At 42.1% G+C, this 26063-nt stretch overlaps 1 protein-coding gene across 1 annotated transcript in view; it reads right to left on the bottom strand.

The window, feature by feature from the left end:
- PTPRM (protein tyrosine phosphatase receptor type M) overlaps positions 1 to 26063 on the bottom strand; it is a 500131-nt gene that overhangs the window by 84604 nt on the left and 389464 nt on the right. Inside the window, exons 18-21 of the mRNA XM_075142059.1 lie at positions 25205 to 25279; positions 24953 to 24979; positions 20815 to 20826; positions 19868 to 20055 (exon numbers count right to left, since the gene is read on the bottom strand). Coding sequence (XP_074998160.1) covers positions 19868 to 20055; positions 20815 to 20826; positions 24953 to 24979; positions 25205 to 25279 — 302 coding nt within the window. The remainder of the gene's footprint in view (positions 1 to 19867; positions 20056 to 20814; positions 20827 to 24952; positions 24980 to 25204; positions 25280 to 26063) is intronic.

Genomic DNA, 26063 nt, shown 5'->3' with positions numbered 1-26063 from the left:
CAAATAGAAACAGGCGCAGACAAAAATCAAGGCTAAGTGAACAAAAGCTCAGCTGATATCACAGCCTAATGCAGAGGACAATGTTCTGAAATACTCCTCAAGCAAACAACACACTAAAGCATTCTGGCAATGAATAATGGTTGACAGCACTTAGAAGAGCAACACTGGTATCACAAAAGACTGAAGAACTGTTGTATGCAGTCCTTCTCAAGATTAAAAAGCAGATGTCTCAACTTGACAGTCATGCTTAGATTCAGAGGATCCTGGAAGGACATGAAAATCTAAAAAGAACTTTGCACTACAAGCTTTTCCCTATCTACTTAAGTCACCTCACTATTCCTAACTATTCATGTGGGGTTAGAGGTGGCTGCTTGTACTGTTCTTTCCTGAGTAGAGGATACAGCATCTGACCTACCTTTTTAACATTTGTTATGTCATACTGGAATTTTGTTGCTTTGTCATCATTCTTGGTAAGGAAAAGCATGGACATTGCTCACATGTAGGTATTTACTGTAAACGATCTGAATGGCAATATTTTCTCACGTCAAAACTCTAAGCTCCGTGATACAGCCAAGTATTTAAGCATCAAAGGCAAAGTATTCCTGTTGCCTTCTCCCAGACTAATCACACACTAAAACTTTGTACTTACTTCAGGAACCAATACTGCACTGCATGGAAGCTTCCACCATCCCAGAGCAAGCACTAGGAGGCATCCTATTCAGAAGGGAATCCTGTTGCTGTTTGGGTAGGACAGAGACCAAAATCTACAATTTCGCTAAAAAAAGCTTATGCTCCCTTTACTGCAGGCTACCTTTGTTAGCAGAAGGCAGCCACAGCTATGTCTGCTTCAGAACAGCCCCAGCCCGTGCATCAAGGAAGGTCCTCACTCCTTTTGTCTCCTTTTGGTGTGTGGTGTAAGAGTGGAGATAGCCTGTCTCTTAGAGACTCAGACCTCTCTCTTATGTAGATACAAGAGCTTCTTTTCTATTATATATTATTGCACAGGCAAGCACCTTAAAGCTAGATGGGTAATAACTGACCTCAGCTGGTAGATGCATTTTAACCTTATATAAACATATGCTATCTATTTTTTCCACAGACCAAAGCACACCATTGTCAGTCATGAATCTTTTTAAGATCTTAAGGGGAAGAAACTGCACCGTTTTGGTGGGCAGATATTCAAGCTTCATCATCATTACATGAACATGTATAAACTATTATGAGTCTGATGCCCCTGCTGTTGCTTCCATTTAAGTGAATGGTAAAATGTAAAACAGGAAAGAATATATATTAAAAGCAACTTTAAAACAGTCCCTTACATCCCTTTAAAGCCATCTGGACTTAAACATGTGCTTAAGGTCTTCCCTGCCTTGGACTCCAAATTATGTTGTGTGTGTGGGTTTGTGGTGAGTGACTTTGGTCTGCTGTTTCTGTCTTGAATTTTCATCAGACCTGAACTGAGTTGCAAGCCCAGTAACTCCAATAGTTTTACATGGTTGATGCTGCCATCATGTCATTTATGAAATACTGACTCTCACTGACAGTATTTCACAAGTCCCTGAAGTCAGCCTGCTTTTCCTTCTGCCCACCTCCTGGGCTGCTTTGTTTCCATGGGTACCCCAGTCTTCCTACCAGCTTTGGCCTAGGGGCCAATTTTATCCCGTAGTTGCCCTGCTCATCTTTGTCTCTGCCTGACCGAGATGCCTGCATCTTCTCATGGCTGTTTGGCAGGCTATACGTCCTCTTCACCTCTCAGATGACTTGCTGAGGACCCAGGGCTACCTAATTGCTAATTAATAAGCTGGACGCAGAGCTAAGCAGTTGGAGAACAGGTAGTAGCCCCACAAGAGCATAAGCAGTGGCATCACTGAGATCCTGCGTGATGGGTAACTAGGGGGGCAGCTATCACACTGGGACAGAGGTGATGGCAGGGAACCAGCAGGAGAGAAAGGAGGCTTGCCAACTCCCTTGTCTGCCCAACGATGGCCTGCCGGATCTTCAGTGGACTTAACATTTTCCACAGAATCTTTGAGGTCCATCAAATCAGTATGTTGTAACAAAAAAATCATTCCTGCTAGAAAATGCTGATCATCTGTTCCATTGACAGGCCAATTACTAAAGCACTACAGGAAAACCTGTAAGAAGTAGTCTTGTATTCCAGTTAGAAAACTTTTTAAAAGATACACTGAGCCACAAGCTACATAAAAATACAAATTTTAATTTCCTGAAAAATTTATAATGGCTATTTTAATTTATTTAAAACAAATGCATTATAGAAAATAATGCATATTTTAGGTATGCTGTGGATAAACTGCTGCTAAATGAAAACTCCTAATAGCTAAATTATGCTGATTTGATTTGAAAAGTGTTCCTCTCACTTTACAAACAGCCAATAATGCTGCTCTGGTCATGAAATCAGCAATGGACTAAAATGCCTAATTATTTGTAGTGAATAAATAAAATCCATCGAAAACACATAGGGTGTGTTTATAATTAATAAAAAGTAGATTATAATTGCATTTAACATCATTTGCATAATTTAAAATGGAATAACTACATGACTGATTTTTTATGTCTTTTTAAAGGGCACTAATAAAATATGAAGGAGGCAAGAAGGCTTATATGAGTAGGAAGTAATGAATAACATCTTGAACATTAAAGCACAATATATTATTCTGTGCACATAAATTGGACCAATTCATTTTTGCAGGTGCAATGGGAAAAGTATGGTACATCAGCAGTTTTCAAAAGTAAATAATATGTTAACTGAAGAAGGGATTACGGATTCTGATCAAATATTCAATGTCTTATTTGAATAATTAATAAGTCAGTCTGGTGCAAATATGCAGCATATAGCCTGCAATGTTTCAAAAACTTTTCTTTCTTTCAAATCACTAGCATTTAGAAAGTTTAACTTATCACCTTATCACTGTGAGCATTAAAGCCATTCTTGCGTATTTCCCTCTGGAAACCTATGTTATGAGTGAAATGAAGTTCAGTGGCCTCATTTAGTTTCCTACCATGGTGTTCAAGAGCCCATAATGACGCATAGATTGGCTACATCTGAAACTAAACCCTAATTTCAAAAGGTACAGAGAGAGCATAGATTTGATAATAGCAAAAGCATAGTGGCAAGATCACTCAGCAAAAATGACTGGCCTAACAGACAACCAGAGTAAAATATATTCTGGGAAATCTGCTTAGTAGTTTGACTGTTTCTCAACCTGTGGCTGCCAAAGGGGAGGAAGACAAGACAGGCTGGAGAATAATGGTGCAACAGATTTCACATGCTAAAATAGTGGAGTGATGTGTGAGTGTTGTTTATTAAAAGAATAAGCATATACCTCTGTGTACATCCAAGCACGAGGAAGCAGTAAGATGGAACAAGGTTAATTCTTCCCATCAAAATTATATAACCCCCGTGTTAATTACTGGATTTCCAAAGATCTGCTTGCTGCCAAGTTGACAACAATCAGTGAAACTTGGAAACGATTTCTTTTATTGCTCCAATTTGACATTGCACATGCCCACAAATCTTTCCAGAATAAATTGAGAAAGATTTTGCAATGCCTTCAGAGAATAAAAGATCCTAATGGTTAAGTCATAGGTCAGGAAAAAGGGGAGCAAATTTAAAACAAGTTTTGAAAGACTGCTGTGGCAGCTGGACCCAAGATGGGAAAAACCCCACAACTTTCTAAAGCAGATTGAAACTTTATTGCCATGGGATAATGAAGGACAAGATGCACATACACAAAACTGCAAGCAACAGCTAAAATGATTCAATTTTAAATGCTTAAGTAGACTCACTCATTAAGGATCAAGAATAACATCAGAGGTGCTTATCATGCTTTATATTACTTTTTGATTTTCAGTCCAGCTATGCTGAAATATGAAATGAATGTCTGCTAAATATCTGAACATGGAACAGACTCCCAGGGCATCTTCAGGACCATGAATTGACAGCCCATTTTTTATTGCTGATAGATTTTGTATTCATTCATATATTTGCCACCACATACACCAGGAATACCAGACTCAGTAGAGGCAGATAATGATTAAAATAGGTGTCAGAGCTCCTATGTAAGAACAACCTGCATTCAGCTTATCTGTCCAATTGATCAGCTTAAGCATCTATATCTTATGACTTTTGAGTGGACCACCACTTTTCTGAGTGGATCAATACTACCAGTCTCTGCTTTCACTGCTTAGAGGGATACAAAGGTCATGAAAGATGCACTTAAAAGCCAGCAGGCTCTCCTTAGGACACAGTCTAAACTTTACTTTACATACCAGATTGAGTCTGGTAGACTCACATGGAGAAAAACATTGGGCTGAATTAGGCATCCTTGTTCTTGTTAGGCATCCTTGCTGTCTGAGATCATACACAGTTCAGACTTCCGGTTGACAGCCGGCTGAACATGAGCCGGCAGTGTGCCCAGGTGGCCAAGAAGGCCAATGGCATCCTGGCCTGTATCAGAAATAGCGTGGCCAGCAGGAGCAGGGAGGTGATCGTGCCCCTGTACTCGGCACTGGTGAGGCCGCACCTCGAATCCTGTGTTCAGTTCTGGCCCCTCAGTACAAGAGGGACATGGAGGTGCTGGAGCGTGTCCAGAGGAGGGCAACGAAGCTGGTGAAGGGCCTGGAGCACAAGTCTTATGAGGAGCGGCTGAGGGAACTGGGACTGTTTAGTCTGGAGAAGAGGAGGCTGAGGGGAGACCTCATCGCGCTCTACAACTACCTGGAAGGAGGTTGTAGCGAGGTGGGTGTTGGTCTCTGCTCCCAAGTAACAAGCGATAGGACGAGAGGAAATGGCCTCAAGTTGCGCCAAGGGAGGTTTAGGCTGGATATTAGGAGAAATTTCTTTACTGAAAGAGTGGTCAGGCCTTGGAACAGGCTGCCCAGGGAAGTGGTGGAGTCACCATCCCTGGAAGTATTTAAAAGATGTGTAGATGAGGCGCTTAGGGACATGGTTTAGTGGGCATCATGGTGTGTTGGGTTGACGGTTGGACACGATGATCTTAGAGGTCTTTTCCAACCTTAATGATTCTATGATTCTATGATTCTATGACTGTTCAGGCTACTAAGTAGTAGAAAACAGGAGGTTCACACCCAAGTAAATCACAGACTGATCAGTACCAAAAACAGCCGTGTCACAGCATGAGCAAATAACTGCCTACTCCCCACTGAGAGTAATCCTAAGGATATTAGAAGCGTTCTAGTCTATACACCTCTGCAATTTTATTATTCAAACAGATAAAACCCCAAAGCCTTTCTAATGATGCCATGACCTGCCTAAATCTATAATCTGTGGTAAGAATAAATTCTAATTAAACCTGCTTAAACAAAAACAAATTAGAAAGCTGTTTCTGCATATACATGCACTTTTATTTAAATTGGAGAAGACGACATTTAGAAAGAGTGGGAGAAGGAAACTGAGATTTAGAAAGTCCTGGGACACCCTGATCACTGGGCAGTTAGCCACACTGCAGCATAGGGCAGTATCATGTGAATGATATTATGCACTGTGACAGCACTTGTCATACATTTGAAATATTAAGAACAGAAATTCACAGCTATTTAAGGATAGGTTCAGAATTGCATAAAACTGTCTGACACACCAACAGACATTCAGCAAACTAAGCGTCTCCCCTCTGAACCAAAAAAACCCCCGAACAAACTCCTATTAACTGCCATCCAGCTAAAATTGTTGACAACTGGAAATCACCCATTCTGCTACGAGACTTTATTAAAGAATTAAAGTGTTATTGCATGCGCTGGGAAGTTGTGTCACTAATAACATAGGCTATTTACTAGTGAATGTAGTTTCTGGTTTGGGATGACTTTATTTCAACAATTTGGTATTGATCTGGACCCCCTTAGGATTTCCAAACCAAAACATGCTTCGTGGACATGGCAACTGCTCATTTTTATTATTGCTTTTGACCTCCCTACATATGATCTCCCTAGTGCCAAGGCTTCCAGTGTCCAAGTGTCTGGGATAAACCCAAGCAGGAACAAGTTACCTGGAATTCATGGAAGGCTGCTGCAGATCCCATGGCAATTTGAAGAAACTGGGTTTTTCTGAACACAGTCCTTTGATAAAGGAGAAATACCCGTCTCACATACAGGACCTTTATATCACCATTAGTTGTGGTTATCCTTCATTGTGCATGGGAAAGAACACTTACATTGCCTATAATCAGACCACTGCAACTCTCCAGCATTAAAGATTCAACTGGGCATTCAGGTGATTGTTCTGAGCCACATCTAAACAGATGAAACGTCACAAAAAATAATAGCAATGACCTTTACAGATGAGTATTTCCAACAATTTTCCACACCGTTTTCACAGGACAAATTCCCACTATTTTACTTCTGTTTCTATTTCTGTTATGTTTGCAATCTCTAATGAGTTTTCTCATGATTACAAAAATAGAAAGAGACAAACAGTTACCTTCTCTCAGTTCTGGAGGACGCAGATGTTGTCCTTCATGTATTTACACTGTGGACTAATGCCCCCATTGCCACCCAACGTTCCAGAGTCTTTCTGCTTTCTTTCTAATTTGTGTCTTGTGGGATAGAAAATAACCTGCACTGATTGTGGTATTGACTGTCTCAGCTGGTGCTGCAGAATATCAAATCAAATCAGAGAAAAAGGCACAATAAAAATATACAGGTTGGAGGTAAGACAGGCCAGTTGCAGCCACAAGGAACACATGCAGAAAAAGCAGCACCAGCTGGGTCCTGCCAGTAGTTATATCAACATAACATCAACAAAATACTACTTTTTCCTATTATTTTCAAGATTTCAGAACAGGGCCCCAGAAGCACAGGGCTTAGAAGTGTCACGTGGCAGCAAATTTGTCTTCCAGCTGGAACCAAAGAGAAAGAAAAGCTGCGACTGGAGGACTGGGTTGGACTGACAGGATTCTAGTCTATTATGCCTTTGCATGACAGCAGAAAATGGAAACTATATCAGACTTCTCCTAGGTCAGACATTTATCTAGCAGTGGTCTGGAGAAAACAAAACCTCAAGCAGGCACCTATGGGCTAAACTTCCTCCGTAAAAAATTTTCTGCTTGCCTACAATACTTTCTGCCCCCAAAAACAAGGATCTGTATTTCTACTGGTTTTAGAGAGGCTTTTTCCTATTTTGTCCCTTAAAACCATTTTCTATTTACCCCAGATATCTCACAGGCCAGTAGTACACTGCATGAAAAACTTTGTTTTTATTGACTATCTACCTGAATATCTTCTGAAGTTCCATTTCAATTAATATATTGCTATGAAGATAGGATTTCTTTCATGTCCCCAATTACCCTCAACACTCACCTCCAAACCCTCTTCGAATTATCCATTTTTTTATGATCACCTTTGACCACAGTCCCCCAAAGTATAACTGAACAGTGACCATGAGCAGATAACCTATTTTAAAATACTTCTACCAATCTATAATAGGTGCTAAGAAGTGCTAAACTGAAATGAATTGTTTAACATATATTAGATGATAATATATTTCATGTTCCTGAACTCGATAGGCCCTCTAAGCCTGCATCCTCATAGGTATCCATCTATTTAACTGCGGTGATTTAGAGATTAGTAGAGTTACATTGGAGCGACCCCTCAGAGTGGAGACCATGCAGCATAAAAGGGGCATAATCAGTACAGTTTATCTTGACAGTATATAACTTCACTGTATTAGGAACAGTATTGGTTTAAAGATATTAGTATAAAATCATCTCCTGACCGAAACAGTTAACTGCTGCAAAACCTTGAGAAAGGATGTGTGTGACAGGAGGGGAGGAGAGGGAAGACGAGAGAGACAGTGGGGGGAAAGGCCTTAAAGTTAAAGCTACATGGAGGAACCTTTTTTTAAACTCTGTTATTGACACAGTCCTGTTAGCGACAGTAAGTGAGGCTGATCTGAGCAGAATACCCTTTGCAAATCCTGGCTTTTCAAAGGAACCTCTGGTTTTAAGATAATGGAAGCTCAGAACTCCCTGTCATGGAACATAATGTGAAATTGATTTTGCAAGGCTTTATCTACACAAAGTTGCACTGGTTTAATTAAAGGTGTGTTTTTAAATCAATTCTGTTAAACCAGTCCAAGCTCCTGTGTGGACACTCAGAAATCAATTTGAAACTGTCTTATGTCAACTCACCTTAATTTGGCAAAGAACCAATTTACACTGAACAGGCACCAATTTTTGCTAATCCAAAAATAGGGTTAAAAATAAATCTTATTTAAAATGATAAGATTTTCATGAATTTCTCTCTGTTTCTGCCCTAGCTACACCAAACTATGCTGGCCTCCAGTAGCCTAGTCCAGTCCCTAGCTAAGGGAGGAGATAAACTCGCTTCTTTGCATCTGTGCGTTTATGGCCTTTTGACAGATAGACGTCCTTGCAACAGGATACAGTGTAAAGCACTATGAAACTAGGGAGTCTAAACCCAAAAGGTGGCAGGTGCAAGGAGACAGAGTTGTGGAGACCACTTTCACCCTCCTTTTCTATTTATTTTGTTTCTGTAATGCAGAAGGGAGATAAGCAATAAGCCTCCTTCATGATCAGTAAAAGCTCTCTCATGCTGTAGAACTGGGGAGCAGTTTAAATAACCCACAATTAGCGTAGGGGTGCATGTGAAATCAGGCCAATGTTATCCTGTCAGTCGAACATTGCTGGAACCAAGCCAAAATCTCTCCTTTCTTAAGGGTCTGGCATGGGATAGAAAGGATTTTAAAGACCTACTGCAGACTAGCTGTGTGGAAATTTCCCCAAACTTAAGGATTTCTGTGCAATCCCCTCCAATCGTTCACACTCCACTAGGCCGCAAATGAAAGTCTGCATTTGAGTCCGCAGCTTACAGAAACGTATCCACGTTATTCCACAACTGAGAAACACATGGGAAAATGGGCAGTGAACTTGTTACCGATGTGCCGCTAAGGACACGTCTGTATTTGCCCTCGTTCTACAGGCACAGCTAGGCACAACCTCAGAAGCTGCACCGCTACCTCCAAGAGCCAGGGCCTGATCCTGCTCTAGGCAACAGGAGCCTTCGCACAAGGCATCACAGGAACAGGGCCAGGCAGTGGATGTTTCCCTGCTGATATTCAACCACAGCCTGTTCAGCGATGAGAGCCAAAGTATCTCAGCTCTTCCCAGAAGGAGAACAAAAGGGCGCAATCCTGCAAAGTACAGTATTCCCCCAAGCCCCTCTATATTGGGAGCTAAAGATACTCTGTATCTCAGGTGGGTAATCCTAAGGCAGAGCTGAGCAGCGAGTGACTAAGTACCAGCCTGCCGTTGCTTAAAGATGATTTTTCAACCTTTATCCTTTGTGTCAGTTATGTTACTCCAAAAACTCGTGCATGAAGCCAGTAGGACTTAAAACTACATAGGTGTGCTTAGATTGTGAACTATAGCCCTAATTATCGAGAATAGTGGCCCTAATTATTAAGTTTTATTTTAAAGCACTTAAAACTAGGCACGACAGTAAGTGCTCTGTATCCTTGCACTCCTCTGAAGTGCTGCTAACGGGTAATGTGCTACTTTACTTTCTGTTCAGTTCAACAGATTTATTTTCAGAGTGAATCCTGTGTGAATTTCTCCTGAATCAAACTCTTTCCCTGGTGAGACTATATAATCCTGCTGTCTTGTTAGAGCAAAAATCATCTACAAGACTTCATTCAAAACAAATCCCCTGCCAAACTATTTCTTCCTTTTCATTTGGACAGTTATCCTTCTGATAATTTGTAAGGAAAAAATTATTTCGTTGTCTACTTCAACCTTGTAAAGAGGACAGTATCAGTCTGACAGCAGCGTAAACAAAGAGATTTGCAATCTTGGCAGTGCTAGAATATATTAGGCAGTTTTTCAGTGCATGTGGAGGAAAAACAGCAATACTGCAGTAGTTTAATGGAAAAAAAACCCTCAAAGATATGGCTAGTTATGGTTCATTTTGTTTATAAACAATTTCCATAAAGAGGACTTTTTCAGATGCAGCTGCAGTATTTTAAGTCCCCCTCCCCTGCCACTAATAATAAACTGCACCCTAATGTATTGCATCTACTGGCATTAGTCATGACTACACCTACTGTCTGTAATGGGATGCCATTCATCAGCTTGGTAAGCTCAAAATTAAGTGGTTTTCCTGGAAACTGTTTCTCAGCAGCATCATTTGATCCGCTGTAGTTAAAAAGCCATGTCATTGGTTGCATTATAAATTCCATTTTACAGTCGTCTTTTTTTTTTATAAATTAATTGTAGCTTTCCTCTAGGCTTAATGCTGGTATAAAAGGTTTTGGCTGATGAGCAAATCTTTTCCAAAGACAAGAATGTTCAATTCTATCATTTTTAAATAACAGTGGCATAAAAAACCTCACAGGAACAAACTTGTTCAAGTCAGCTGCACAAATGAAAGTTGACAAGTGATTAGCTCCTTCTGGGAATGAATTGTTTTCTACATTTTAGGGGAAAATAATGTCATCAGTGACTTTGGAAGTGGCCTGAAGCATGGGCTTTGGAAGTCTAATACCACAAATACCAGTTTAAGCAATTACATATTTAAGCAATTGTTATAACATGGAGTTGGCATGACAAAGCACAAACTTCAAAAAAACACCATCTCTTGTAAAACACAAGCAGTGTGCGCACTTGTAAAAAGTCAGCAATGTACTAGTAATTCTGTTAGTCGCCCTGAAGGACCTGCAACAGTGATCACATTAGTTCCTACCTTTCACAGAATCACAGAATCATAGAATCGCTTAGGTTGGAAAAGACCTTTAAGATCATCAAGTCCAACCGTTAATCTAGCGCTGCCAAGTCCACCACTAAACCATGTCCCTAAGCACCACATCTACACGTCTTTTAAATACTTCCAGGGATGGTGACCCAACCACTTCCCTGGGCAGCCTGTTCCAGTGCTTGACAACCCTTTTGGTGAAGAAATTTTTCCTAATGTCCAATCTAAACCTCCCTTGGCGCAACTTGAGGCCATTTCCTCTCGTCCTATCGCTTGTTATTTGGGAGAAGAGACCAACACCCACCTCGCTACCTCCTTTCACATTGTTGTAGAGTGTGATAAGGTGTCCCCTGAGCCTCCTCTTCTCCAGACTAAACAACCCCAGTTCCCTCAGCTGCTCCTCATAAGACTTGTGCTCCAGACCCTTCACCAGCTTCACTGCTCTTCTTTGGACATTCTCCAGCACCTCAAAGTCTTCCTTGTAGTAAGGGGCCCAAAACCGAACACAGTATTCAAGTCCCGGCCTCACTAGTGCTGAGTACAGGGGGACAACCACCTCCCTGCTCCTGCTGGCCATGCTATTTCTGATACAGGCCAGGATGCCATTGGCCTTCTTGGCCACCTGGGCACGCTGCTGGCTCATGTTCAGCCGGCTGTCAACCAGCACCCCCAGGTCCTTTTCCTCTGGGCAGCTTTCCAGCCCACTGAGCTGGAAGACAGGGACGGCAAGCAGGATAAACCCCCCATAATCCAAGAGGAAGTAGTTAACGACCTGCTACACCACCTGGACGCTCACAAGTCTATGGGGCCGGACTGGATCCACCCGAGGGTACTGAGGGAGCTGGCAGAGGAGCTTGCCCAGCCACTCTCCATCATTTACCAGCAGTCCTGGTTAACTGGGGAGGTCCCGGATGACTGGAGGCTTGCCAATGTGACACCCATCTATAAGAAGGGCCGGAAGGAGGATCCGGGGAACTACAGGCCGGTCAGCCTGACCTCGGTGCCGGGGAAGATCATGGAGCGGTTCGTTTTGAGGGCGCTCACGAGCCATGTGCGGGACAACCAGGGGATCAGGCCCAGCCAGCACAGGTTCATGGAAGGCAGGTCCTGCTTGACCAACCTGATCTCCTTCTATGACCACGTGACCTGCCTTGTGGATGAGGGAAAGGCTGTGGATGTGGTCTACCTGGACTTCAGTAAAGCCTTTGACACTGTCTCCCACAGCATTCTCCTAGAGAAGCTGGCAGCTCACGGCTTAGACAGGTGCACTCTTTGCTGGGTAAAAAACTGGCTGGACGGCTGGGCCCAGAGAGTTGTGGTCAATGGAGTTAAATCCAGTTGGCAGCCGGTCATGAGCGGTGTTCCCCAGGGCTCAGTTTTGGGGCCGGTCCTGTTCAATATCTTTATCAACGATCTGGATGAAGGGATCGAGTGCTCCCTCAGTAAGTTTGTAGACGACACCAAGTTGGATGGGAGTGTTGATCTGCTCGAGGGTAGGAAGGCTCTGCAGAGGGACCTGGACAGGCTGGATCAATGGGCTGAGGCCAACTGTATGAGGTTTAACAAGACCAAGTGCCGGGTCCTGCACTTTGGCCACAACAACCCCAGGCAACGCTACAGGCTTGGGGAAGAGTGGCTGGAAAGCTGCCCAGAGGAAAAGGACCTGGGGGTGCTGATTGACAGCCGGCTGAACATGAGCCGGCAGTGTGCCCAGGGGACCAAGAAGGCCAATGGCATCCTGGCCTGTATCAGAAATAGCGTGGCCAGCAGGAGCAGGGAGGTGATTGTGCCCCTGTACTCGGCACTGGTGAGGCCGCACCTCGAATACTGTGTTCGGTTTTGGGCCCCTCACTACAAGAAGGACATGGAGGTGCTGGAGCGTGTCCAGAGGAGGGCAACGAAGCCGGTGAAGGGCCTGGAGCACAAGTCCTATGAGGAGCGGCTGAGGGAACTGGGACTCTTTAGCCTGGAGAAGAGGAGGCTGAGGGGAGACCTCATCGCGCTCTACAACTACCTGAAAGGAGGTTGTAGCAAGGTGGGTTTTGGTCTCTTCTCCCAAGTAACTAGCGATAGGACGAGAGGAAATGGCCTCAAGTTGCGCCAAGGGAGGTTTAGGCTGGACATTAGGAGAAATTTCTTTACTGAAAGAGTGGTCAGGCCTTGGAACAGGCTGCCCAGGGAAGTGGCTGAGTCACCATCCCTGGAAGTATTTAAAAGACGTGTAGATGAGGCGCTTAGGGACATGGTGTAGTGGGCATGGTGGTTTTGGGTTGACGGTTGGACTCGATGATCTTAGAGGTCTTTTCCAACCTTAATGGTTCTATGATTCTATGATTCACTCTTCCCCAAGCCTGTAGCGTTGCATGGGGTTGTTGTGACCCAAGTGCAGGAGCTAGCGCTTGGCCTTCTTGAACGTCATACAGTTGGCCTCAGCCCATCGATCCAGCCTGTCCAGATCCCTCTGCAGAGCCTTCCTACCCTCAAGCAGATCAACGCTCCCACTCAACTTGGTGTCGTCTGCGAACTTACTGAGGGTACACTCAATCCCCTCATCCAGATCATTGATAAAGATATTAAACAGAACTGGCCCCAATACTGAGCCCCGTGGAACACCACTTGTGACTGGCCGCCAGCTGGATTTTACTCCATTCACCACAACTCTTTGGGGCCAGCCATCCAGCCAGTTTTTTACCCAGCGAAGAGCATGCCTGTCCAAGCCATGAGCAGCCAGTTTCTCTAGGACAATGCTGTGGGAAATGGTGTCAAAGGCTTTACTAAAGTCTAAGTAGAAAACATCCACAGCCTTTCCCTCATCCACTCAGCGGGTCATCTTGTCATAGAAGGAGATCAGGTTGGTCAAGCAGGACCTGCCTTTCATAAACCCATGCTGACTGGGCCTGATCACCTGGTTGTCCTGCATGTGCCGCGTGATGGCACTCAAGATGATATGCTCCATAACCTTCCCTGGCACCAAGGTCCTCCTTCTGGCCCTTCTTGTAGATGGGCATCACATTTGCTAACCTCCAGTCAACTGGGACCTCCCCGGTTAGCCAGGACTGCTGATAAATGATTGAAAGTGGCTTGGTGACCACTTCCACCAGCTCCCTCAGTACCCTCGGGTGGATCCCATCCAGCCCCATAGACTTAGACTCGTGTGTGTCTAAAACTTAAGCATAGTATATTGAGCCTCTAGGGCAGTGCACACTTGTGTATGCCCAAACGAAAAATTGTTGCTTGCCCTACAGGGTGGAAGTAATTTAAATGACTTTTGCTCGTTGTCCTCCTCCCTTCTCTTTCTATCAGATGAAAGAATGAGAAGGGATCTTTTTTTTTGCTGGCTTCTACTTTGAGAAGACAGAGTTAAAATTCAATGTATATCATTCTGCTTCTCACTGGCTACGTCAGAGTCACATCACAGTAAGACCCATTTACATCTGTTCCTCTGATTTCTCACATTCCAGTTTCCAAGGAAAGGAAATTTAGGACTGTGCATTGGGTTGGCGGTGCAGTGCAATTTGGACAGGTTCCTCAACTGGACAAATGGACACTACCACATACAGAGGCAGATACGGGGGGGGGGATGGGCTGCTGGTGATCATTACTTGCTTCCTAGACCACACGGCAGGGAACATTTTTTTTTTAAAATCTAATCACATCATCTTGGATCATAGTCCATATAATGTATTAAAAGTTAACACAGCATTTCAGAGGTGACAGCTTCAAGTCTGCCTACAGATCAGACCCCACAAGTTCTTATGCAGTGCATCTTTCTACCTGATCAATCAAAATTATCTCACAAATTCTCATACACTCCTATGACAATTTTGACAATGTATAGTCCAACCCTGTGGATCAATCTTATGTATTTTTCCTCTGGGAAGTAATACATTTATGTTCCTTTTCTTTTGGGTTCAAATCCACTGAATTGTAATCTTGTGGGAAACTACTTGCTGTAGACATCTTCTCAAGCCATATTAGAGTGTTCCTGTATGTGAGAATCATTCACAAGAATAAACTCCTTAAAATCTGAGCTAAAAGGCAGAAAAAATTGGACAGAGGACATTCATTTTTACACTCTGTCCTGGTTTCAGCTGGGATAGAGTTAATTTTCTTCCTAGTAGCTGGTATAGTGCTGTGTTTTGGATTTAGAATGAGAGTAATGTTGATAACACACTGATGTTTTAGTTGTTGCTGAGCAGTGCTTACACTAAGTCAAGGACATTTCAGCTTCTCATACTGCCCTGCCAGCAAGGAGGCTGGAGGGGCAGAAGAAGCTGGGAGGGGACACAACGAGGACAGCTGACCCAAACTGGCCAGATAGATATTCCATACCAAATGACATCGTGCTGAACAAAAAAACTGGGGGGAGTTGGCTGGGGGGGTGCAGCCACTGCTCAGGAACTGGCTGGGCATTGGTCAGCAGGTGGTTAGCAATTACATTGTTCATCACTTGTTTTGTATATTCTTTTACCATTATTATTCTCATTTTCCTTTCCTTTTCTGTCCTATTAAATCGCCTTTCTCTCAACCCACAGGTGTAACCTTTTTTCTGAATCTCTCTCCCATCCCACTGCGGGGAGCGAGCGAACGGCTGTGTGGTGTTTAGCTGCCTGCCCGGTTAAACCACGACAGTCCTTTTTGGCGCCCAACACGGGGCTCGAAGGGTTGAGGTAACGACAGACCTGACCAGAGCGTGTTAAAACAAATTTGTTATAAGCATTCATTATTAGGTTAATAGTCGCTGGTTGCAATGTTGATTTATTTGCTCTCAGAGTTCTTGTCCTTGTTCTCCTTACTTGCTGTGTATGTTCCCTGTTGTGCTGTTTATCAGCTCCGGGGGCTGGATTAAGGTTATCATTTTGCTGTACTGTGTTACACTGGCTTATGATATGATAAAATTACAGGTTGAGAGACTAATCTGGTATTTGTACTCAGCACTGCTGTCAACTCCATACTTCGGGAACCATCTCTTGGAAATTATTAATAATAGTTTTACCTTTTCTCCTCGGAGAGCCAATTTATGGGGAAGGCAAGGGGGGACATTTTTCCCTGCTCCTTCACCTTCCCCTTCTCCTCCAGGCTGATTACAATAGCTCTTGAGAATTTTGAATAAACTGCTGGTTCAAACCAGCATGTTCCTATTGCTACGTCTCCTGATGTGTTTCAGGTCTTGTTTAAGGTTAAACAATTATTTAATAATACCACCCAGAGATCTCCCCTGAGGCCAGATAGTTATGAGTGGCAGGGTGTGTAGGACAGTATGGGCAAGTACCTAGGACAGTGGGCACCTCCAATGTTTTGGAACTTCACCCCTCAACAAGTGCAGAATCCTGAAAAACTAGTAAAATATTTGGAAAAAGTATGCTGTCACCCTGGCAATTCCAGAGACACACAAATCACTGCAATATGCTGGGGCCTGGCCCATGCCTATCGAGCCCTGTTCAACACTACTCAGTACCCTCAAGGGGAAGAGAAGGTCTCTGGATCTGACGACAAAACCGTGGGCACTCCGGCTACTCCAACCCTGGCAACAGGCACTGCAGTTACTCCTACCCCGGCGGCAGGCACTGTGGTTACTCCAACCCCCGCGACAGGCACTTCAGCTGAACCAGAGAACCAGCCTGTGCTGGTATCAGTCACCCCTATACACAAGAAGAAATACTGGATGTGAAAGTCAGCTCGTTTAGTAAGGGAAGAAACTCGTACTAAGAACGGGAGGGAGGAAGGAGTGGACAAGGTAGGCTACTCTCAAGCAGGGCCATCATGAGAACAGGAGGAGGAAGAGACAGAACTCATAAACGAAGTGGTAACCACCCGATCCCTATCCCTGAGTAAGCTGCGAGATATGCAAAAAGATTTCAGCCATTGTCCAGGTGAGTAACGATGTGGAAAGACGGAGAGGGACAAATGGTGGATGAATTGGCTGGCCAACTCCAGCAATACGAAGAAAGTCTCTCTTCCTCTCTATAGGCCTGTGTCTCTGCTGTGGAGAAACTGCCTCGGGAGTTCCAGCAACTCGAAGAGGGTATGTCCTACTCCCCACCTGTATGGACCAGTATCTCAATCATTAGGAGTAAGTGTTCCTCTGGTCAAGCGAGAGGATATAGTAGGTACACACCCCGGGGCACCCTGTGCTTTTACCTGCATGACCACGGAGAGGACATGAGGAAGTGGGACGGAAAACCTACCTCGACCTTAGAGGCACTGGTACATGAGTTGCAAGGAAAAACAACCACAAAAGGGGGTTCTTCCAGGAAAAATGCTACTCCAGTGTCCAGTGGGCAGTTCCCCAGACAGAGTAGAAGGGCTGATCCTACTTCCGATCTTAATAAAAGGACTTCTGATTTGTATTTACAAGAAATGAGTAACGAGTACTATGACCAGGACCAGAGGGGCCCTGCCTCCAGCCAGGTGGAGGAAAGGGACAACCGGCTTTACTGGACTGTGTGGATTCGATGGCCTGGCACATCAATTCCACAGGAGTATAAGGCTCTTGTAGACACTGGTGCACAGTGCACCCTGATGCCATCAAGCTATAAAGGGGCAGAACGGATCTGTATTTCTGAAGTAACAGGGGGATCCCAAAAGCTAACTGGAGGCCAAAGTGAGCCTAACCGGGAATGAGTGGCAAAAGCACCCCACTGTGACTGGCCCAGAGGCTCCGTGTATCCTTGGCATAGACTACCTCAGGAGAGGGTATTTCAAAGACCCAAAAGGGTACTGGTGGGCTTTTGGTATAGCTGCCCTGGAGACAGAGGAAACTAAACAGCTATCCACCTTGCCTGGTCTCTCGGAGGACCCTTCTGTTGTGGGGTTGCTGAAGGTCAAAGAACAACAGGTGCTGATCACTACCACAACAGTGCACCGGTGACAATATTGCACCAACCGAGACTCCCTGATTCCCATCCATAAGCTGATCCGTCAATTGGAGAGCCAAGGAGCGATCAGCAAGACTTGCTCACCCTTTAACAGTCCCATATGGCCAGTGCGAAAGTCCAATGGAGAGTGGAGACTAACAGTAGACTACCATGGCCTGAACGAAGTCACGCCGCCACTGAGTGCTGCCGTGCCGGACATGCTAGAACTTCAATACGAACTGGAGTCAAAGGTAGCCAAGTGGTACGCCACCATTGATATCGCTAATGCCTTCTTCTCAATCCCTTTGGCGGCAGAGTGCAGGCCAGCAGGCCACAGTTTGCTTTCACTTGGAGGGGCATCCAGTACACCTGGAATCGACTGCCCCAGGGGTGGAAACACAGCCCTACCATTTGCCATGGACTGATCCACACCGCACTGCAACAGGGTGAGGCTCCGGAACACCTGCAGTACATTGATGACATCATCGTATGGGGCAACACAGCAGAAGTTGTTTTTGAGAAAGAGGAGAGAATAGTCCAAATCCTTCTGAAAGCCGGTTTTGCCATAAAACAAAGTAAGGTCAAGGGACCTGCACAGGAGATCCAGTTTTTAGGAATAAAATGGCAAGATGGACGTTGTCAGATCCCAATGGGTGTGATCAACAAAATAACAGCCATGTCCCCACCAGTTAGCAAGAAGGAAACACAGTCTTTCTTAGGCATTGTTGGTTTTTGGAGAATGCATATCCCAAATTACAGTCAAATCGTAAGCCCTCTCTATCAAGTGACCCAGAAGAATAACGATTTCAAATGGGGCCCTGAGCAACAACAAGCCTTTGAACAAATTAAACAGGAGATAGTTCAGGCAGTAGCCCTTGGGCCAGTCCGGGCAGAACAAGATGTAAAGAACGTGCTGTACACCGCAGCCGGGGAGAATGGTCCTACCTGGAGCCTCTGGCAGAAAGCACCAGGGGAGACTCGAGGTCGACCCTTAGGGTTCTGGAGTTGGGGATACAGAGGATCCGAGGCCCGCTACACTCCAACTGAGAAGGAGATATTGGCAGCATATGAAGGGGTTCGAGCTGCTTCGGAAGTGGTTGGTACTGAAGCACAGCTCCTCCTGGCACCCCGACTGCCGGTGCTGGGCTGGATGTTCAAAGGGAGGGTCCCCTCTACACATCATGCAACCGATGCTACGTGGAGTAAGTGGGTCACACTGATCACACATCAGGCCTGAATAGGAAATCCCAGTTGCCCAGGAATCTTGGAATTGATCACGAACTGGCCAGAAGGCAAAGATTTTGGAATATCCCCAGAGGAGGAGGTGACATGTGCTGAAGAGGCTGTATAATAAACTACCAGAAAATGAGAAGCAATATGCCCTGTTCACTGATGGGTCCTTTTCATTCTCTTGAATGAGTCTCAGACTACTCAGCAAAATTAAGCTTTTGAAGTCAGGCATAATACTATCCTTAATTTTGGGCATGAGAGCAAGTTCTGCTTGTTTTTCACTTTTTTCACTTAGCAAACTGACTCATCTCACAAGGAAGACAGGATCTGCAGTGCAATGTGCTGCGTTCCTATAGTATTTGCCAGGATGTAGTGGTCATGACATTTAAAACTAAGATGATAACAGGGAGGAACAGGTCATTCTAGTGTGAAATGAAGAAACAGAAGTTGAATTAAAAAAAAAGGAAAAAAGAGAGACTATAAGTTCATATGAAAAATAATGAGGATTAGAGATAGCCTCCAGCTAGTGGGAAACGGTTCAGGCACGACAGAATAAATTTTATAGCCCTACGGGCCTCTCTGAAGATTTGTGCACTTCCTCTCCATGATGAATACTATTATTCAAGAAATACTGCTTGTAGAACTTGTTTTCTAAGCTAATATCGTGTTACAGGGTAACTGTGATTAGATAATCTGTGATGTAGAACTTTGGAAAAAAGCTATATTCTTCAATAGTAAAAGAAGAATATGGCAAGTTTTGGGAGAAAGCTAGTGGACCTGTTTTTTTGAATATACAGCTTTATGCAATTAGAATTAGGCAGAGATTTCCAAAAAAGGTTTTTATGTCTCACTCCTCATCCTGGCTGGTTACAATCAGAAAATTTGCTCACTGTAGAGGTGATCCTTTCCATTCAATATCTTTCCTCACACAGCAGCTGGCTTACTTGGTTGAGTAATTATTTCTCCTGGTCTGTGGTAAGGGCAGCAGACAGATAAAGCCAACAGTGCAGAAGACATAATAATCAGATCATCACACTTACTTCATACTCCTCTTTGAATCCATAGCCTTCTGCACACTTCATTTGGGTGATGTGCTGTAGCAAGTCAGCTACACGGATAGCTGGATGAAGCTGTCCGGTCTGGTAGGGCACATCCACTGGATCTCGCTTCTTGTAGGTATGGGATTGGACCAGGCTGCTTGTGTCACTGACCATCGTATGGGTTTCATCTAGAAAAAGAGTATCTCATAATGTCCTGGCTCATTTTCACTTATTAATAGAAATATAAGTTACACAGATTTCTAGAGGAATGGCAGAAATCTGACACCATCAGTATTGCTTCTGTCTGTGAAGGCTACACCAGAAGAACAGTAAATCCATGGAGCAGTTTAGACAGGGAAATTGCAAGACTGATTGAAATGAGGCAAAGTCCATGGTTCTACAATGGAAGCATTGCAGAGCAGTCCGAACTCTAATATTGTTTTAAATATCACTAGCTGATTACAAACAGGTTTTAAATTAGGCATTTCGTTCTAAACTGCATAGAAGTTTCATTCTGAAACTTCAACAAGTCCCATGGAATGAAATTGGACTTGTATTCTTCTTAGATTAGTGAAGTGCTATATTTTACACTGCAAATTTAGAGCAAATGTTTGGAGTGAGCAAAATAAAAAGATGCACAAAATGGCTTATGGTTTCATCAAGCTAGGACTGCAATGGAAATGTAGATCTGATACAACATTTGGAGACAAACTACGAGAGGACAAATGCAAAGGATCATCTGATCAGGAAAAATGTCTTGACTGGCTGCTGAACATGCTTTAGGACCACGGTATATCATGAGCCATCACATTAGGCATGGAATGTTATATGTCAACTGACATGCAAGCCAACAAACAGGAGAACCCAGTGGGTTGGTTAAAATTTTTATGAGACACATACTCTCCCAACCCTCCACATCTCTTCCATGGGGCAAATGGGCAACTTACCATTGATTGGCACTTTTAAGAAGATACATATCAGGAGAAAAAAAGAGGAGGAGAAAAAGGAAACAGGGCATAAGCAACAGTACTACATTAATAGTTACAGGTAATTTTATGTTTGTAATTTAGCCTTTACAGAGTGATTTCCTAAATGAGTCAGATTCTGATCTCAGTTTCACAGTATAAATTAAATGTACTGAAACCAAGGTATCTTACTGTGAGTCAATTCACACAGATGCAACTGAGATCAAAACTTATACTTAGCAGCAAAAAGACAGATGTGAAAGTGCACTCTACCTAAGGAAGCAATATGACTTTCTTCCTATTTAGATGGAATTTTAAAAATTTGTTCAGACTTGACAAGAGAAAAAAACCAACCCAAATTCTAAGGTCCAAGTATCATCATAAATATTTTTTCTGTTTACCCAAATAATAATTTTACATATCTCAAAGAGTTTTTGATTTTTAACTGAAATTGTAAATGTGGTGCTTTGACTTATTCAAACTACTCCTCACTGGCTGCACACTAAACATAGCAAGGGGTTTATAAAAATACTGTATTTATTAAAAAATTATTACTTTGTAAAATATGTTGTATGAAAGGGAAGCATTAAACTAATATTTCCACATTCATAAGTTAGATACATTATAGCAGAAAGTTCCACAAATACTCTGGATGAAAAGGTCCCAGATTCTCATGTACACACCAAAAATACTACTATACTTCATTAAAAGTGAGATTCTGGTCTTAGTTATATCACTGAAAATTGATGTTAAAGCCACAAAGCTCAACAAATCATATTTCAAGGATGATTTTAGGTTCTCCCAATTCACACTGATACTAAGACACATGAAATCTGGTCCTCAGGAAGCATACAGTCAATACAAACTGTGCATTTAAACCTAAAGCAAAAATAACAGAGAAAAATTTATGGGTATGAGTATGGGCATTTCACTCCTTTTCCTGTCAGTTTGCTAACCTGACCTAATGCAGAGGAAAGGGATTCATCTTTTAGTCATAAAGTTTGACAACTTTTGCCTAATCTGTGATAAAATTGTACTGCAAAGCACCTTGGGATGCATGGCATGAAGCGTGGTATACAAGTGTAGGTACAGTATGTTGCTGTTGAAATGGCACCTGAAAACTACAAGGTGGCTAAGACACAAAAGACAAAAAAAGTGTAAGAAGTTGATCATGATTTTTTGGGTGGCTCATTTCAATTTTAGAAACAGGCAGGAAAACTTGGGGATTTTTTTGCAAACTACAAAATTCTTTGTAACACAGACTATTAGTAGCTAAGATGAAGGCAAAGTTATCAGACAGCAGGGTCTTGTGCTATGAAGGCAACAGTTTAATCCTTATAAATCTTTTTCTTGTGAGCTCCTTTGTTTTAGACTAATTTTCCTCTCTCCATTTCTTTATCTCTTATAGCTGCATTAATACTATTTTTCTCTCTTTGGGAGTGATCTTTTAAGTTATTTTAAATAAAGTGTTTTCAATCCTTAGTTTATATGGTAAATTAGAAGCCATGTGTATTATAGTTTTTTGCTTTGCCTTTGAGCACTGTAGCATGAGCATTTCAGGCATAACAATCTACTGTTTTTCAAAGGGTGAGCTCCTTCAGATGCAGGGTTCATATGCAACAGGAAGTTTGTCCAGCTTAAATACTCCTACAGTTGCAGTTGTTCTACTCTCCACTTACTCGTTCCCATAGAGCTGTACAACACTTATTAAATAATATATTTATTTACTAGTTATATGAACTCACGTCATGGAAGGTATCTGGAAACCCAGCCCAATATCTTTTCTGGGCTGAGACTCTTCTTTCTCCAATTTCAGAAATATGCACTTTGCTGATACACGACCTACACTCACGCTCAGCAACTATAAATTTAGCCACTGTTATGTAAAATGTTTTTTTTAATCTCAGGCTTTCACTTAAGTTATTGAGCTAAGCATGAAAGTTTTCCCTCAAATGTAAGAAGATTTCCTCATATCTGAAACTGAGAAGTCACACTTGCTTTTTGCATCATTTAAAGAGTTCACCACTAATTATCAGTCTTTTTTTTTTTAAATTGGCGAAGAAGTTCCTCATTTGCATGAATAGTCCAAAGATCTTGCTGTGCATAAATTTGTGTTGTGGCCTTTCTAGCAGATTTTGAAAACTAAACTCAACCATTCACCAGACCTGCACCCTTTCTAGGAGGTCACACTGAAAAGTTCATTTAGTTCTAACTCCAGGCTTGACCCTGCAGTCTAACACAACTTCTTTGGACATTGGAAGAAAGCAAGAGCAGGTATTAGTTGCAAGGAAAAACCAGCATTTTTTGTTAATAGCTATATTCCTCTACCAACTCAAGCATAGCTAATTTGGTTTACCTCAGATAAAGCACTGTTCCTATACAGACAGTCATAAACACATTTTGGGAGAGAGACCTGGTCTGAATGGAACACCACTCATAAAAGGGTACCAAATTTTTAACATGTAAGGTTACAAAACATTCCTTTTCCACAGTGAAATAACTGGAAGATTTTCTGAGATGAGTAACCACAGGTTGCTGTGGTAGACCATAAAATACATATCTAACTAATTCAAGATTTTACAGACTTAATAAAAGCAAAAAAAATTTTTTCCCAGTGTGTGTTTGTCTGGTATCTGAACTACTTACTCATAGATTATTTCTTGTGGAAAAAAAAAGGTAACAAATAATTTTATCACCATTATTATATAGCAAAGCATCAGAAAAAAGATGAGAGAAATCATTCACTAAAACTTAATAATCCAGATAGGAAACCTCAAAGTTTTTCTCCTGATAATAGTACTTTTCTCCTCGCCCACCCACAAGGTCAGAAAGAACATCTACTGGGTGAAGCGTTGAATGAGTGCTAAAGCACACAAAAAAATCTAACATCTCAGGCAGTTAAAAGGCATTGCAAATTTCATTTGCATGCAGATTATTACATTGTTACAGTCACTACCGTTACCTTCTTCCAGATTTACATAATGCACAAAAATGCACAAGTTCCTTCTCCAAGTTATCACACTGAAATGCACTGCGCTAAATATTCTTTCACAACAACAAATTTTCAAGATCACCTTGCTAAACTTCTACTTATATGCTTCACTCTACTTTTACTTAAGCCTGTTTAACTCACAGTTGAAGGGCAGGAATGAGTTAAGGGGTCTTACATTTTTTACAGTGATTTGAAGAAAAAGGAGAAGGAAAAGTATTTGTTGTAAAAATATCAATCATCATAAAAAGAGTAAATAGATAGGCTTAACATTGGAGTTTGAATTCTTGCTACAGTGCACTGTTATAGCTTGACTTATTATTTAAAAAAAATCTCCCTGTTTAGTTTAAAGTTAGTATGGGAAGGTGGTGTAAATGAATATAAGCCACAAAGTGGTTAGAGTTACTTAAGCATTGAAAATGCAATAGTGCCTCATGCTTATTGTTTTATCACTATGCAGAAACCTCTCTCTTTTTGACATTGGACAATAGCAGATTTTCCTAAATTCCCAGTGGAAATGCTTAACACTTTAACTGTATGTTTTTAACCTACAGTTCTACTTATTTCGTTCCTGTGACACCTGATGCATAATAAACTATATACTCTAAGTGTCATGTTATCATTTTGCTGTTCAAAATACCATCTCTCCTCTGAAACTTCACTTTGACAAGCATGTCAGAAACTGTGCGGTATAGTGAGAAGAAATGATAGCTGGTGGATGGCCAAAACTGTATTTTGTCTGATTTTCTGTATCATGAATAGTCTAATTAAGAAAAAATGTTATTTTTAAGAAGTGACATCTTCAGTTCTGAGATAAAACGGAAAAAAATGACGGAAACTATTTCAATTGCTGTGATAATCAAATTCTTTTGTGTCACTCCAAATACATGCACAAACATTTCCTCGCAAATCCACTTGTTAAAATTATTTCTCCCTTTTCTCCCCTGACTTGCACTATGACAGTAGTAATCAAGCCTGATAACTGTCCTTAGCACTCTCAGTGTAGCCAAGCCTATCACCCCTCCCGTTAGCATAAAACTCCAGCTTTTTGCATACTATTGTCTGTACCCCGAGAACTTGACTTTCTGAATTACTTCAGCAATAAACTTTGATAAAGGCAAATGTTCTCACCTAAAATTGCAGTTGGCACAAATGGATCTGTCATACATCATAAGCAGGTCAATGCAGAAAAGGTAAAAAGAGAGAGAACAGTAAATGATCGATAAATCTTCCCGAGTTTTGTTTCAGAAAGCTACTGTAAGCAACCAGTATGTTGCTTATATATGTATTAAATCTCTATGGCAAGGAGTATAATTACATAATTATAATGCTTTTATTATGAAAAGGTCTATATAGGGCGGAAACTAAGAAAAAAACGGTTACCTGGGTAATAAGAATTAGGCACTGTTGTGCTCAATGTGTTAGTTTTCATTGTAAATGAAGATGGTGAAGATACAGCTGCAAAGAGAAACAAAGCTGGTTAGAGACAGCGAAGTGATATGTGGCTATTTAAGCTGAGTGATACAGTGTGTGTGATTGACTTGGTTTAGGGTCTGTCCTGTTGTGTTTGCTGCACTGGAATCAGGACCTAGGCAAAACCAGGTGTGTCTAGTGAATAAAATAGCTCATTGAATTTGATCAATTCTCTAAAAAGAAATGCCATCAGAGAAAGCATTTTGATCGGTGATGAGAAATATACTTCTTAAATCACAAGATTAGACTGAATACTGATGCTTGAATAAAGACATCACGACAACAGGTATTTTTGACAAAAGCTTTGATCATTAGTAAGTTTACTTAATAATACTGTAAATACTGTATGCAAATATTCTACTATAGTTCATTTTTTCCTCTCCTTTTTTTTTTCGTTTGTTCAGGCAAGTGGATAATGTGTATACAGATATTATCATACCCTGTATATTACTCTTTTTTTAACAATGATTTTCAGGGAATGATACATAGACCAATACTCGCATTGGTATTTAACCATTTAATCATTTGTAAAACCTATGAGAAAGCCCAATGCAACAAATTCAGTTCAGTTAGTTCCTTGGTATACAAAGACCATGTGAATTACTGTTGTAAGCACAGATACATTCAACAGGTGGGAGTTAATCACAACATTTTACAGGATGTTCAGCCAAAGAGTCATTATAGGCTTTTAAGCAAAGTTCATTGCAAATTCAGCCTTAGTTGCTTGTCTACACAGCTCAAATTCAGTCGGATCAGTGAATGTAAGCAC

Source organism: Calonectris borealis, chromosome 2 (assembly GCF_964195595.1).
Source record: "Calonectris borealis chromosome 2, bCalBor7.hap1.2, whole genome shotgun sequence".
Classification (NCBI taxonomy): domain Eukaryota; kingdom Metazoa; phylum Chordata; class Aves; order Procellariiformes; family Procellariidae; genus Calonectris; species Calonectris borealis.
The sequence above is the reverse complement of the archived record's forward strand: the minus strand, read 5'-3'. Positions and strand labels throughout refer to the sequence as shown.